We start from the raw sequence: 14,594 nt of genomic DNA, 5'->3' as shown, positions 1-14,594 counted from the left end.
GTTCTCCCTAGAAATCACATAGAATTGTACTTTGGAGATGTCGATATAATGGGACACACGTTGTATTAGAAATCAAACTCCAGACAGAAACTGCCTAGCAACGGCGTTTGGATCTTTCTCGATGCTTCCAAAGAGTATACAAAACTCTTGGCAGAAACTGCCTAGCAACGGCGATTGGAACCTTCTCGATGCCTCCAGCGAGCATATAACAAACAAATGCAGTCGTACAGCGAAAAAGATTTTCATCAGATATTCATTCGTGTGATCGCCTTGGAAAGTGATACATCGAGCAATTTACCGAGTGTCTCAGCAATTGTATCTTTGTGTTTAAAATTATTCTACGCATAGTAAAGAGTTATCCCGTTGACCGTGGATTCGTTTGAACCCAGGAACATTGTTAATAGCGTTTATTAAACTCATTATTCGTTAAACTTATTATTCGTAAAACATATTATTCGTTACTCTTATTATTCGTTAAACTTATTATTCTTTAATCTAATCATTAGTTAAACTTATCGTTTGTTAATCTTATCATTTATTAAACTCATTATTCATAATATTTTGTAAAATCTTGTTTATTCGCGTAAATATATTCTCTGTTTTGTAAAACAATGGCTAATTCAAACGAAGAATCATTACGCGCCTTAAATTCTAATGTTAACCCGACATATAAATAATCCTCTATATAATTGTAGTATCGTGGGCAGATTTCCTAAGAAATATCGGGTGAACTATAAACAATGTTCTGAGAAAGCCTAAGTGCCGGACAGGCCGAAAGAATCAAGAAACTTCAATGGACTAAGCGGCCTGTCAATGTGTCGTTGGTCGTTCAGTCGAATAGTTACGCGAAAGAAGACGTACGTGATCGTGATCGTGATCGTGATCGTGATCGCGGGCGGTTACGCAATACGTATATGGTGGGGGTATGAGAAGAGACAAAAGAAAGCTTAAGGGAGAAAGACGAATTAATCGGGAATCGTTAAAACTGAGAGTCGTGTTGTGAGGAGTCGTTAATTGAGAGTGGAATTGTGAGGAGCTAGTTACGAGTCAAGAGTTGAGTTCAGAGAGTTGAGCCGAGAAAAAGTTGTCGGGTTGCTATGAGTTGTAAACTATTAGTTGTGAGTTGTAAATTATTAATTTAGTTGTCTTAGTTATATAACATTACTATATTTAGTTTGTGTCAAATAACCATCGTTTTCTGTTTAACCTATTGCAAATAGATTCATTTATCAATAAATTTATCATATAGGAGAGAAATCATTGGAAATCCTAATTTCTAGTATTTCTGAATAAATAATCCTATAGAATATATATATGTATAAATAATGTGTGCCTATGTAATCGATTCATACAAGTATTTTAATATTTAAAAATTTATAGAAGATTATTTAAAAATGAAATAAGACTTATATGTAATTGAAAAATCGAAGTGATAATTTATATGAACGGAAAAGAACGCAAAAGAACGTGAAATACAGTGAATAAAATTATAAATGCTAGAATAATTTATTTTAGCTTTTGAAAAAATCGGGAAGACACAAATAAATATATAAATAAATAAAGTCAACCAGTGCGATACATATTTTTAGCGTTTATTCTATACTGTAAACCTACAAAAGCAATAAACGCGGAAAACCCACAGCATTCAAGAGATATAAATTGCAAAATTAGTAGAAATACGTTTTTTATTTTCGTCATATATCGTCACTGTTTTTGATATTTATATCTATTATTTGCATTTCAACTGCTCGATTTTATCAGGAGATTATAATGAAAGTTTATTTTATACTTGTAAATATGAAAATTAAATATAATATTCCCCGTTATAATATTTAAATGAGAAGTTCAAAATTTACTAACTTGTGAAACTTAAATCGCGAAAAAATTCTTCTATCAAAATCATTTACCATATTACTAAATTTAAGCAATCTTTACTTAAATATTTCCTTACTATCTATGATTAATTAAATTATTCATAGGACTGTTTGAAAGCACAGATATAAAAACACTTCAATATCCATTTAAGACCCATCTTTTTATAAAACAAGTCGTCTTTTATCACTTTCGTCAATCACTATTGTTCCATTTAGACTCTTTTCCTTTGACTGCAATAAGGATATATGTATAGCGTTTAGAGCACCACCTAAACTGGAAGTGAGTTACGTTCGAATATCTGGTTTTCAGTGAAAACAGGACGACGGAAATCTTAGCTGGGAAGGAGGTCCTTGTGATAGTTAGCACGCTGATCGTGGAGAGGGCCAGTCCAAGGCATGCCGGAAATTACAGCTGCGTTGTACCCGGGAAGGCCAAGACAACCGTTGCAGTACATGTGCTTAACGGTGAGTCCTTTAGCTCTTACTCTTTTTGGAAAATAATCACTTAATATAATTTGGAAAATAATTGATTATAAACTGAAGAACTTTAAAATACTATAATTAATATTCTTCTTTGAGCTTCTTGTGATCCTCGAAAATATTGGGAAGGATTAGGTGACTTTTTTATACCTTAGGGAAAATAGCTGAGTGGTACTTTTAAATTGGTATTTCTTCTTTTTCATTGAAGCATAATATTGAATGTAATATTTTCTGGAACAGGAATTATATTCTAAGCGATAGTTTTCAGTCATTAAAAATGAACTTTAAACTTTAAAATTTTAAAACACAAAATTATTTAACTGTATTTTTAAGTAGCAGACAAAATGGTGTCCAATCTTCAATTTTATTTCGTTGAAATATAATGATAACGTAATGACTCTTCTAAGAGGAGTTATATCTTATGCAACGTTTATCAGCAATCTAAAATATTTTGACACACGAAGTAACATAGAAGTATCTTTAACTATTAAACGAAATGATGTTATTCAATCTTCAATTTTGTTTCGCTGATGTATGGCATGGAATATAATATCTTTAAGAATAGGAACTTAGTATGCTCTAAATTTGAATCATACAAAATCGAAAGTTACTTATGAAACTTTAAGTTGCAAGATTGTTTGATAATGTTTTGAATTATTGGGCAAAGTAACTATTTTTCAATCATCAATATAGAAATCTTTAATTTTTATAGAAGTATCTTTTGTTTTAAAATATTATTATATTAATACATCATATATGTATTATTAAATTTATTACATTACATTTATTACATTACACTAGCCAATGTGTCATCAAATTTTTTTTATTAACATATTGGTCGTAAATATCAAAAAAGCACTGCATGACCAAGAAAAAAGTTCTTTTCTCACAAAATTAGATGAAATAAACGAGCCATCGTCCACAATTTCAACCACGTAGCGACATATTCCGGAAAGAACTAGGTACTCAGATAAAAGACCTTTCTTTATCCGATAATGCGCTTACCAGATGTACCGAAAACTCGTGAAACCAACGTAAAAATCCGGGATAGGAGGAGCGCGAGAACGTTCTGGCAACATTATCCTTTTGAGAAGTCGAGTCGTTCAGGCGAGTTGTCGTGGATCGCGGTCGATTGAACCTACTTCAGGATGTCTAATCGCGCGTGTGCCTCCGATCTTGAGACAAGATAAAAGGTCGATCGTTCTGTATTCACACTTGAAACGTGAAATTCGACCAAAATTTGTCTAGATAATATCGCTAGAAGCTCGTAAATTTACAAAGAAATTGTCTAATCTCAGGAACAATCTTTTAATTCCTTGACAATTTATCATTCTTTTCTGCTACCTTTCTTATTTTTGTTTTATTTAGAAATTGTGATAAAGTGGTGAAGATTGGTATCGTAATAATGTTGTTTATTTTTTATTATTATTTAATTTGTACTTTAGAATTTGTCTAGCTGGACATTTGGTAGATTTTTCTAACTATAATGTTAAGTTGCAGACAAACTTTTTACTTCAAATTGTAAGATAGAACATTGAAAATTATCTAACTATGAGTGTCTAACTTAAAATTTTTATAGTTTCTCACTTCTCAATCATACAATACTTACATAAATCTTACAATACATGTCATAACTAGAATGCAGATTTTTATACATGTATGGGAAATTTGAAGGTGCAGAAATGCACACAATGCGTATAATATGCGAAAATATATAAAATATTCAAAATGGAATATTTAAAATATTCAAATATAAAATATTTGTATTAATATTTAACAAAGGAAATAATTTTCTACCCAGGTATTATTTCTTCAATTATGTTCATAGAAACATAAAAATACATAAAAATCCGCAATCTGATCATAACAATTAAACCACCATAGAATTTTCAATCTCTCAGGTATGAGAATAATTAAAATTCTTATAACACTTATTATTTTGTCCGATACGTGTATCTCTGAGTGAAGCTGGCCTTACGCTGATTCTATAATTATAAAACAAGAATAGGCTAATTATCTATAATTTTGCTTTTTCCAATGAATATATCTCTTCCAGAAAAAAAGAGTACATTGTTACTCAATACTATTTTAGATAAATATATATAATAAATATATGTCGAGTTCTCATTAGGGTTAGGGGCGTGTAACGAATATCCATTTGGATTAGACATTGTTGTTATGCAATAGAGAAGATATTTACTAGTACAAATAGGATTATTACAGAATTTGACAAGTAACCGTGGCAATTAGATACTCGAGATGCTAATGGCAATGATCTTAGGCTCAATAACGAATCCACGGTCAACGGGGTAGCAAATGTGCTTTCTTCCAAAATCCAAGTTGAACTGAACTCACTGGTCCACAATTCAAGTGTAACTCAAGTTACTCGTCCACAAGTAGAACTCATCTTACTTGCCCACAGTACAAGTAGAAGTCAATTAACTTTTCCAGTCCAAGTAGAACTGCACTTATATACTCTTCTCCGTACCTAATCGCATTTGTACCAATAATTGAGTGAAGGTTCGTCAAACGTCCAAAATTCCAACCTTAACCCAACGTATATTGTAATATCATAAAGTAATTTGAACTAGAGGTCGGTTGAAATTAAAAAAAACCGTGTACGTCGTCCTTCTGTGGTTCGTTTACCTTTAAGAGCGCTTATGTGACTAAAGTCACCTAGTTCTTACATAGGTATGAGAAAAACAATAGACAACGTTAGATCAGAAGGATGGTTTCGTGTTTCAAGATGGAACGACCGAAAGGTCAGAGTGTGCGAGTCGAAAAGTGTGTGTGTTGCGAGAGTCAGAGCTAATCGAATCGTCGAAGAGTAGAGTCGTTAGAATTAATCGAGACACCGAAGAGTAGAGTCGAGAGAGAGAGAGAGAGAGAGAGAGAGAGAGAGAGAGAGAGGGAGAGGGAGAGAGAGAGAGAGAGAGAGAAAGAGAAAGAGAGTGTTAGATTCGTTGTGACGAGAGTGGCTAAATAATTGTAAAGTTATTTGATATAGATAGGAGTATTGCATTTAGCTTCCGTTAAACAAACATCGTTTCTGTCCAATTTATATTTGTATATTCAATTTAATATTAATAAATTATAAGCAATCGGGAAAAAATGTATATCTTTATTTTCCGATATTACAATATAATAAATGTATCTAAAACACAACATATAAAAATTAAAAATTTTTAGGCAATGAAACGCAATGTACATGTTCTTGCTACGTGCAACCAAATGTCTACATATATTTTTCAAATAATTCTTCGTTCACTTCAAGCGCTCTAACGTAAACATCTATTCGATTCTCAGTCACTGCTGGTTGCTATGATATAAATTTAAAACTCTCCTTCTTGCGAGTTTTATGAAAGTACAGGCGGTGTCAGTGGTTTGGTTTTTAGTAGAGGCAGTTTGAAGTAGTTGTTAAACTGTCGCGATAAAGACGAGTTTTAAGCTCTTATTACACAAATTTTCTCGAAGTTTTCACAAATAACGGATGGTGGAGGAAATCGTAAACTCTCGAAGCGTACCTCGACAGAAGTTTCTTTGCTTTATTGCTCTTCGCGAGATTCCTGCAGTAAAATACGGAAATATCAAGGAGAACTGATCAGCTGTTCGTTAAATATAGTATAACGAATCTTCTTCGATCGAGATCTCTGTTCGTCAGCTGTAGTAAATCGCTTACTGGTCGAGAATAGTCTGAAAGAGGTCATGGGAAATGAAATCTGTGCTCGGATGAAAATTTACTGGAACTGATATTAATTATTGTCGTTGAAGGATCGAAACGTGCCCTGAAGGAGTTAATAGAATAATCTTATTGAAACGTTCAAAGTTAAAAGTACAAAATGTAATTACTGAGAAGAATGGACTGTTTGAAATCATGGTTTATTATTACTCATTTAGTTTTTCTCATACTTATTTAGTTAAGAGAACATCGAGGTAATGAGAATGAAGATATGACCAGCTTGTAACTCTGATATAAAATTTAATTCTCATCCTCTGAAGCTAATTTCATATTTCATATTGGAAAACATATTTATGTAGAGTGTTGCTTTTTTATCAGAATTCTAATATCTGAATAGTTCATCGGAAGATTTATGCAAATGAAAAACGAAATCGTTCATTTTTTCAAGAGAAGTGTTGTACAGAATGGACAATGTCTTTTATAATCATAGTTTTTAAAACCTTAAAATTTTCCACTTATAAACTACCTTTATATGGACTGAATCATATAAAGATATCGGCACAATCTTTTAAAAAAGTAAACGTACATAAGATAATAAATAAGATAATAGAGTATAGTATAAAATTGAGGATTGTTCCTGGAAACTTAAAAATCTTTCACTCTCATTTTTTTAAATATATATCGGTCTACCAATTCTGTATGTTATTTATATAATTGTCATAGAACCTAATAACGTTTATTTGAAACGTTTTTCCTATCCTGTATGGTTAAAAAGTTATAGCGAAGGATGTTTTACTAAAAAAAAATCTTCTGTTTTGAAAGTGAAACGACAAATATTAAAAGAACATAATCAGTTTTGAAAATTACTTTATTATATGTCCAAAGTGTAAACCAATCAGTTACAAGCATCTCTCTATTCCTTCGAACAATATTATTGAACAAATGTATAATAATAACACTTATTTATCAACTGGGAAGAAAATAAGGATTGTCCCAAAATAAATCACAAGTAGAAGAAAGCGTAAGAACATCAGCTCAGTTGACGTACAATGTAGTACCGTGAAGAATCCGTAGACGCTTCAAAAGAAGACGAACGGTGGTAAAAAACGTGAAAAAGGAAAAGTGACAATATGTTCTTTCCACATCGTGAGAAGTCACGTAAACTTAAATGCGATGCTCTCTTCAACATTATAAACGGGACTCACGTTTTCAGGATGAAAGGAGCTGAAAGCCGCCGCGAAAGAGCTCTTTTTCGTCAGAAATCCTTCCGCTTTTAGGAGACGAAGAAGAAGTAGCCGCCTGTCCCCGTTCGATTGTACGCAATCGCGAACACAACAGATGTTTATGCTCTTTCGAAGGAGGACCTGTGACCCTCTTCTTGTTATATGAACTACGCTTTTTATTCCAAATTCCTATAGTTTTATAAAGAAGATACCACATTTTGCAATATTAGGCTAGTTCATGAATTTATATAGTTTTTATTTCTTATTAAATGCAAATCATAATATTTGGATTTAATTTAACTTCTTCTTTTATTTAACTAAATCAAAGATTAATTTGCTTGTTAAAATAGTCTACCATCAAATTACGTAAACATTTTTCGTACATCGTCATTCCGTGAATTGTCTTCCGAGAGCTATTCCTAGAGCAATAAAAAATTCGAAGTAATGATTTCCTTTTGCTGAGAGGATTCTTTTTGCTTTTAATGAAGAACGATCGCTACCGGTAGCTGCTCCATTGTTCATGATAGTTAACTCTCAATTAGTACTCTTCGATTATTGGTGATCTATAAGAGTTTGGATTAAGTAACTTTATTTTACTTTATATTTTGTGTTCTATGTGATAAAATCTATCAATGGCATTTATCGCGTAAAATGCAGAATAGGAAAATCAATATTAAACCCCCTAGGAAAATTCTCTTTTAACCCTAATCAATCAGCCAAATACCACAAACCCAGCTTAAATCTAATTCTAACTTTTATACTTGTAAATTTAACGATTAGTGCCTAACAAAATACAAAAAATTCCAATTTAAAGAATCCCTTTTTGTTTCTGAAAATCACAATTTACCACCATAAAATCTCAATCTTATGTGTCACAAAATTCTTCCTGAATCTTCGGTCTCACGAACTGTAACAACAAATCCTTTCTTCCTAAAAATAATCAAACAAATCCTTATTGCTCTTAAACGTAGCCATAAATATCAATGAATTAAAAAAAAGCAATCCAACAAAAGCAAACAAAGAATTATCCATTCCTCACAGCCAAATACCACAAACCCAGCTTAAATCTAATTCTAACTTTTATACTTGTAAATTTAACGATTAGTGCCTAACAAAATACAAAAAATTCCAATTTAAAGAATCCCTTTTTGTTTCTGAAAATCACAATTTACCACCATAAAATCTCAATCTTATGTGTCACAAAATTCTTCCTGAATCTTCGGTCTCACGAACTGTAACAACAAATCCTTTCTTCCTAAAAATAATCAAACAAATCCTTATTGCTCTTAAACGTAGCCATAAATATCAATGAATTAAAAAAAAGCAATCCAACAAAAGCAAACAAAGAATTATCCATTCCTCATTTCACGAGCCATAATTTATTGCAACAGAATCTTCACTTCACGAACCCCAATCTATTGCAACAGAATCTTCACTTCACGAACCACAATCTATTGCAACAGAATCTTCACTTCACGAACCACAAGGATTCTAAGCACTTGATCCCTTGAAGCATACAACGGATCCTTTCTGCGATATAATCAGACCAAGTTTTCCTAAAAACCCCGTTCATCTTTTCTCCTGAAATCCAAAATGCTTCAGAAGTTGAATCGTGTCTCAGACTACGTACACTGTCAGTTTGCTAACGCAGATTAACCAGCAGCTAGGATGATTGTATACGTGGATGTAAGGTTGATGCGCGGTCGGTCGTTAACGGCACTGTCGACGACGTGGATTGCATGAAAATGGAAACGTTCCCTAATGTGACACAACCACGCCGACATTCAGAAACTGAAAAGAACGCTCGCGCGAGAAAGAGAGAGAGAGCGAGAGGAGGGAGAGAGAGGGAGGAAGAGAGAGGTAGAACAAGAAAAAAGCTAGGAGAGATGGTCTGAGAGAAGAGGAAAAGGGAAGCAGCGTTATCGTGCTGCCCACTTTTTCCTCCATTTGCAAGCCTTATCCCGACTACGGTTGTTCGGGATCATTGGCTGTTCGTGACTATGCTGGCTTGCTTCTAATGCTTCCTGACCCGGTCCTCGTCCATAAGAACACTGCTCTACTCGGACGGGCATAATAAGGTGCTCGCCGAGAAGATGGACGATCTACTGGCACGATAGATAACTCGATGAACCTCTCTCTGTGTACGATCTGTTGAAAAAAATGCTCGTGAAATATTTGAAATGAGTGGGAAATGAATTTTAATAAAAAACATTGGCTAAGTTGGCGAAGAATAGTTTTGTATCATGTCGTGCACAAAGTATTGTTAGATTCCATAAAGATATTTCAATCCTAAAAGTAATTTTATAAATGCATTATTTTCAGACGCATTTTAAAAACGATACGTGACCCATATATGACACAAAGAATTGTTTTCAATTCTAAATATAGAGTTGTTTTAACGCATCGGAATTTATTTATAATTTTTCACACAAATATTATATATTTAACGGTATATTTTGGATAGTAAAAGTGTGTCGGGTGCAGCACAAAAAGTTGTTTCAGTAGCAGATCTACCAGTTCGTAATCTTTCACAGAAATTTTATAGATATTCATACAACAATATATATTTGGAAATTTAAAGGAGCTTTTGCGAAATATGTATCTGGACAAAAATTTCTCTTTCTTCTTTCATTATATATTTTTTCACGTACTTCTTATTCGCATCCTTTTGATACAAATTTTATATTTTATTCTTTAACAGTTTTAGTATTATACAGTATAGATAATAATGGTTTATAATACTCGATTAATATGCGTCAATATGTACGCAGAATTACAGACTCAGGTTTGAATTTGTGTAATGTTAGATTAAGCAGTAGTAATTATATTTAATAATGAAGTAATCATTAGATTGTACATCAGATTAAAAGTTCTGTCAAAATCTCGCTCCTTCTCGCAATCCTATTCTCAATACTCAATTTTCAGTCAATATCCTTCCCCAAGCATTTATTCTCTATACACATTTACTCTTCTTTCCCATTTCCCATCTCTATCTGCTTCCATATTTCCAATTTTTTAAAATCAGAGAATAATCATTCGTGCATTATCTCTGTATTCCTAAACACTATTCATTCACTCGACTAAATTCTATCACTGACATAAAATTGTATTATTTTTCGAACGAAGCTATACTTGGTAGAAACATAATAAGGTCTCATTAAGGCTTTGAAAAATTCGACGATTACCAATTCTGAAGTATCATCTTCCTATATCAATTTCCATCGAATATACATTTATTGAAGCGCAATTATGCGTACTTGTAAGAGAATGTTTACTGACGATTGATCGCATTTCACCAGATCTTAATTAATTTTCAACGTTTCGCCAGTGTATAGTTGAATCTCGTCTAGCAACGAGAGAGAGCATTTTCAACATTAAACAAAAGGAAGCCACGAGCGATCCCCGACGAATAACCATGCATCATCTTAATGACTGCTCGTCGCGTGGCTGTAAGCTGTATACATGTAAGTTCCGAAACGAGACAATAGAGAATGGTTTGGTCTCCTCTATAATTTGCCGGATGTCAAATGCCGTAGCCTCGTAATTGTTCAAAGCTCCTAAGCTAATTTCTGCAATTAGGGAATTAGACCCATTTCGCTTCGAGTCGAGTGCACACCACATAAGAAAATTAATTATCGGCCGACAGAAAACCAGACAGAAACACGCGAATTATACCTTCAAAAGGATTCTGATTGTAAATTAAATTATTTATAAATATGCGAATTAAGTCTTGCATTACGATTGCATTAGTTATTCAAGTGTTGCTACGTTCTATGCAACAGGATTATTTAAATTCTGAAGGATAGTGGTGGATATTCGAGACTGACTAGATTAATGAATCAGAGGTTGTTTCTTCTTTATTTTTGACGGTTAATCTGATCTCACCGTTCAATCGATAGCTATTCATGTCTCAATGCAATTTCAGAGCTTGTCATTACGAAGGGGCTGTATGTATTCTGGCATATGCAGTCTTTGCAAAAGTGAAATGTTTTTATTTTGAACGTTGAAATTATTTCCATTTTCTCTCTCAAACATTGAATTACTCGTCATTCGTATCATACATATATATAACCAGGATTTAACTTACCATCGCTAATCTTTCTGAACTCTTAATATCTTCAACAATTTTTTTTAAAAACAGATCTCTATCAGGAAAATTCAATCCACGTTGATTTATGTATCTAGTATAAATTTATGCATATAAAATTGTAAATTATCTTAATTTTATGTATCCATTCATTTTGATGTTAAAAAAATTTCACAATCGAACGACAAATGAATCAAAACAAAATATAAGCATTAGTTTACTGAACTTGATTAACGAGATAGTTCGGAATATCTGCGTCTACAAACATCACGTATAAGAACAAAATACTTAGTACTATCCAAACCTAATGTTTCACCTTTCTACAATACAACTCAATAAACCAACACGTGCACTTAATCTACGTTTAATCTCTACTCGATAATCAATTAACTACAGATCCGTTATTGTCAACTTTAAGTTTGAGCCTCGTACGTTTATTCAGCTTATTTATGATTTATTTGAATATTTAGAATTTAAGTTAACGCATTTTTTAATGAAGATGCTGGGAAAAGATAACTCTTTAAAATTTCCAGGGTTTTTCATTTTTTAATAAAACTGAGAACGTACAATGAGATTAAAGTAAAATATTAATCGGGCATTGTGCAATGGGATTCACTTGAAATTTCTCGAAATGTTGTAAATACACGACAAAGCGATTCAAGCAAACTCATTACATTCATGGATCAAATTTTTCCCTTTGAAAGAATTTATTAATAAATAAAATCATCGGCGGTTGTGCGTTTCATCGAAAATAACCGACAATTTAATATTATAATAATGTCACTTCGGATCCGAGAGCATGTGTTACTGTGCTGTTAATACATAATGTTACGTTACAGAGAAATTCCCTTTATGTTCTTCCGAAAAATGAACAGTATTAATATTCCTTTGATGAAAATTTTAATAGCTGGAAAATATCTTTCTTTCGAAAAATTCTACGAAGCGTATCCTTTCCTTATGCCTCACAAAGTAGAACTTAAGGACTTATGAACAAGGGAAAGATAATAATTTCGTTCTGAAATGGAAGATTAGTATTATACGACCTGTACGCGAGTCATCAGAAATGTTAACAATTCCATTGAACCTTTAATCGTTAAAGAAATAAAGCGAATCAACATAGAAATCGAAACGTTAAAACGTCCAAATTTAATTGTTGTTCGATATCCCAGAATATAAAGCATCATTTAAACAGTTCAATAATTGAAAAACTATCCTCCAAAATCATTTATCAAAATCTCAATATTCCAAATTCTAGACAGATAATTGGCCCCAAAGCAATCACCAACGTTTTCTACTGAACATTTCATAAAACTTCCATATTTCATTCATTGTTTATTCAAAGATTAAACTTGTACATCACGTACACCATAAAAAAAGGTGAACCGTGAAATATACTGTTTAAACCGTTCCTCATACTTGTCGGGTCAGTTTTTTTCGGGAACACGAGGAAATCACCTAAACATCGTGTCATATGGATGTGCTTTAAGTTCGAATCGATTCTTTTAACTATTAAAGGTCAAAGTATAAAATAGTATGCAACAGATGCGTAAAAGCAATGTTATTGTTGAAAAATGAATTTGGAAATGGAATGCGGTTATGGAAATTCAAAGTTATTGAAATCTGTGGACCTGAAGGAATGAAAGTTTGAATATTTAAATATTTGGAAGTTTGATAATTTGAAAGTATGAAGATATAAAAATTGGAAGATTTGAAAAATTTTTAAATGAAATAAAATGCATTAGTACAATGCTGACCTTAATATTAATGGGTCTTCAAAGAAGAAGAAAAAGAAGATCTAAAAAAAGATTGAGTATTGGATCACAGTTCATCTTTCTGTATATTCTACACGACTAACGAAAGGAACTGGCAGTTTGTCATTTCACGTCCAGAGGGTGGTGTCCGTTATTAGACAGACACGTCTGTAGTGCCACAACTTAATCTACTAATTTCTCTTTCTTAGCTGACGCCATGGGGCAAATGAAAGAGTCGGCAAAGCAAAGATTACGCGGATCTAATTAAAATACGCCACCGGGTCCCGATAATTTGAGTCTCTGTGATTCACATTTCGCTTAATTAAAACCGTGACAATTTTGCTTCAAGGGTTTACTTTGAAAATTATTAATTATAAAAAGGCTGCCAGTCTACCGACTGGTTACCAATTGTTATTTTAGAGTATTTTATTTTTATCTTTTGTTCCTCAGCAGTATTTAAAAATTATAATGTGGGAGTTTGTCTATTGCCTGTGGTTGATGGAAGTGGGTTGTCCAGAGTTCGTTGGCGTTTGCACGCGGTGTGCGGACTAATAAAGGACGACTCAAAGGACTACTCCATATTGAAGACTAAAACTATATATTTTCAATATTTCATTTTCATGAATGTTGACTAACTAACGAAAGACGAATGATTACGAGTGATAATGAGTAATGATCGAAAAATGACGATCAATAGACGAGTAACAACAAGTAACTTATTTCTAAAGGCGAACAACCCTCAGTTACCTCCTTGCAGTGTGTGCGTAGCGTAATATGTCGCTTGAGCGAGAGTAAAGGAGCTGATCTCTGGTAGACGGTGGTGATGCGACGACTTGGTATCAGGGCGATCTCGACAGTACAAGCTCGACATTACGAAGTACCGGGAACCGATAGGCTCGATACAGACGATTTAGATACAGATATCTTTTGGTGTGTGACTTTTATGATACTTTGTTAACACGAAACGGAACAATCAGGCCGGCCAGCCATAGAAATTTGCTGAATAACAAACTAAAACTACACGACACTTCGCTGTATCATAACGTAAAGCTATTGCATTTCCTAACAGAATTCTAAAAAAAGAAATGTTAAACGTGTTCTCTGTCTTTAAAGAAGTGTTTGATTTTCCAGTTTGAAACGGAAGCATGAAATAATCTTCTGGAAATGATATGATATCTCAGTTACATAACTAATATATGTATCTTTATACACACACTATTATATATGTCGGAGATGAAAGAACACCGGAGCCTTTGGAATTTTGGATAATCCCGCAACATTGTAACCTAGAGTCTACTATAGCTGTAATTGAACAATTGTAATTATTCAATCCGATTGTAATTGTTCGAGAGTTGTGATAGTGAGCTTGGGCTCGAGGCGACAGTCAGTCGCCGAACGTAGCCGCGGTTACGGGATGAACGCTTTGTCTAACAAAGGTATGGAGTAATTCTATAGCTCTCCTTAAAAGAAATATTCGTGGCGACACGCGACAGTAAACAT

The 14,594-nt window shown here is 33.1% G+C and overlaps 1 protein-coding gene across 1 annotated transcript in view; it reads left to right on the top strand.

The window, feature by feature from the left end:
- Positions 1-14,594, top strand: part of LOC100748844 — a 403,660-nt gene that overhangs the window by 356,815 nt on the left and 32,251 nt on the right. Inside the window, exon 9 of the mRNA XM_024367091.2 lies at positions 2,185-2,339. Coding sequence (XP_024222859.1) covers positions 2,185-2,339 — 155 coding nt within the window. The remainder of the gene's footprint in view (positions 1-2,184; positions 2,340-14,594) is intronic.

Source organism: Bombus impatiens, unplaced genomic scaffold (genome assembly GCF_000188095.3).
Source record: "Bombus impatiens unplaced genomic scaffold, BIMP_2.2 scf_0276, whole genome shotgun sequence".
Lineage (NCBI taxonomy): Eukaryota > Metazoa > Arthropoda > Insecta > Hymenoptera > Apidae > Bombus > Bombus impatiens.
The sequence above is the reverse complement of the archived record's forward strand: the minus strand, read 5'-3'. Positions and strand labels throughout refer to the sequence as shown.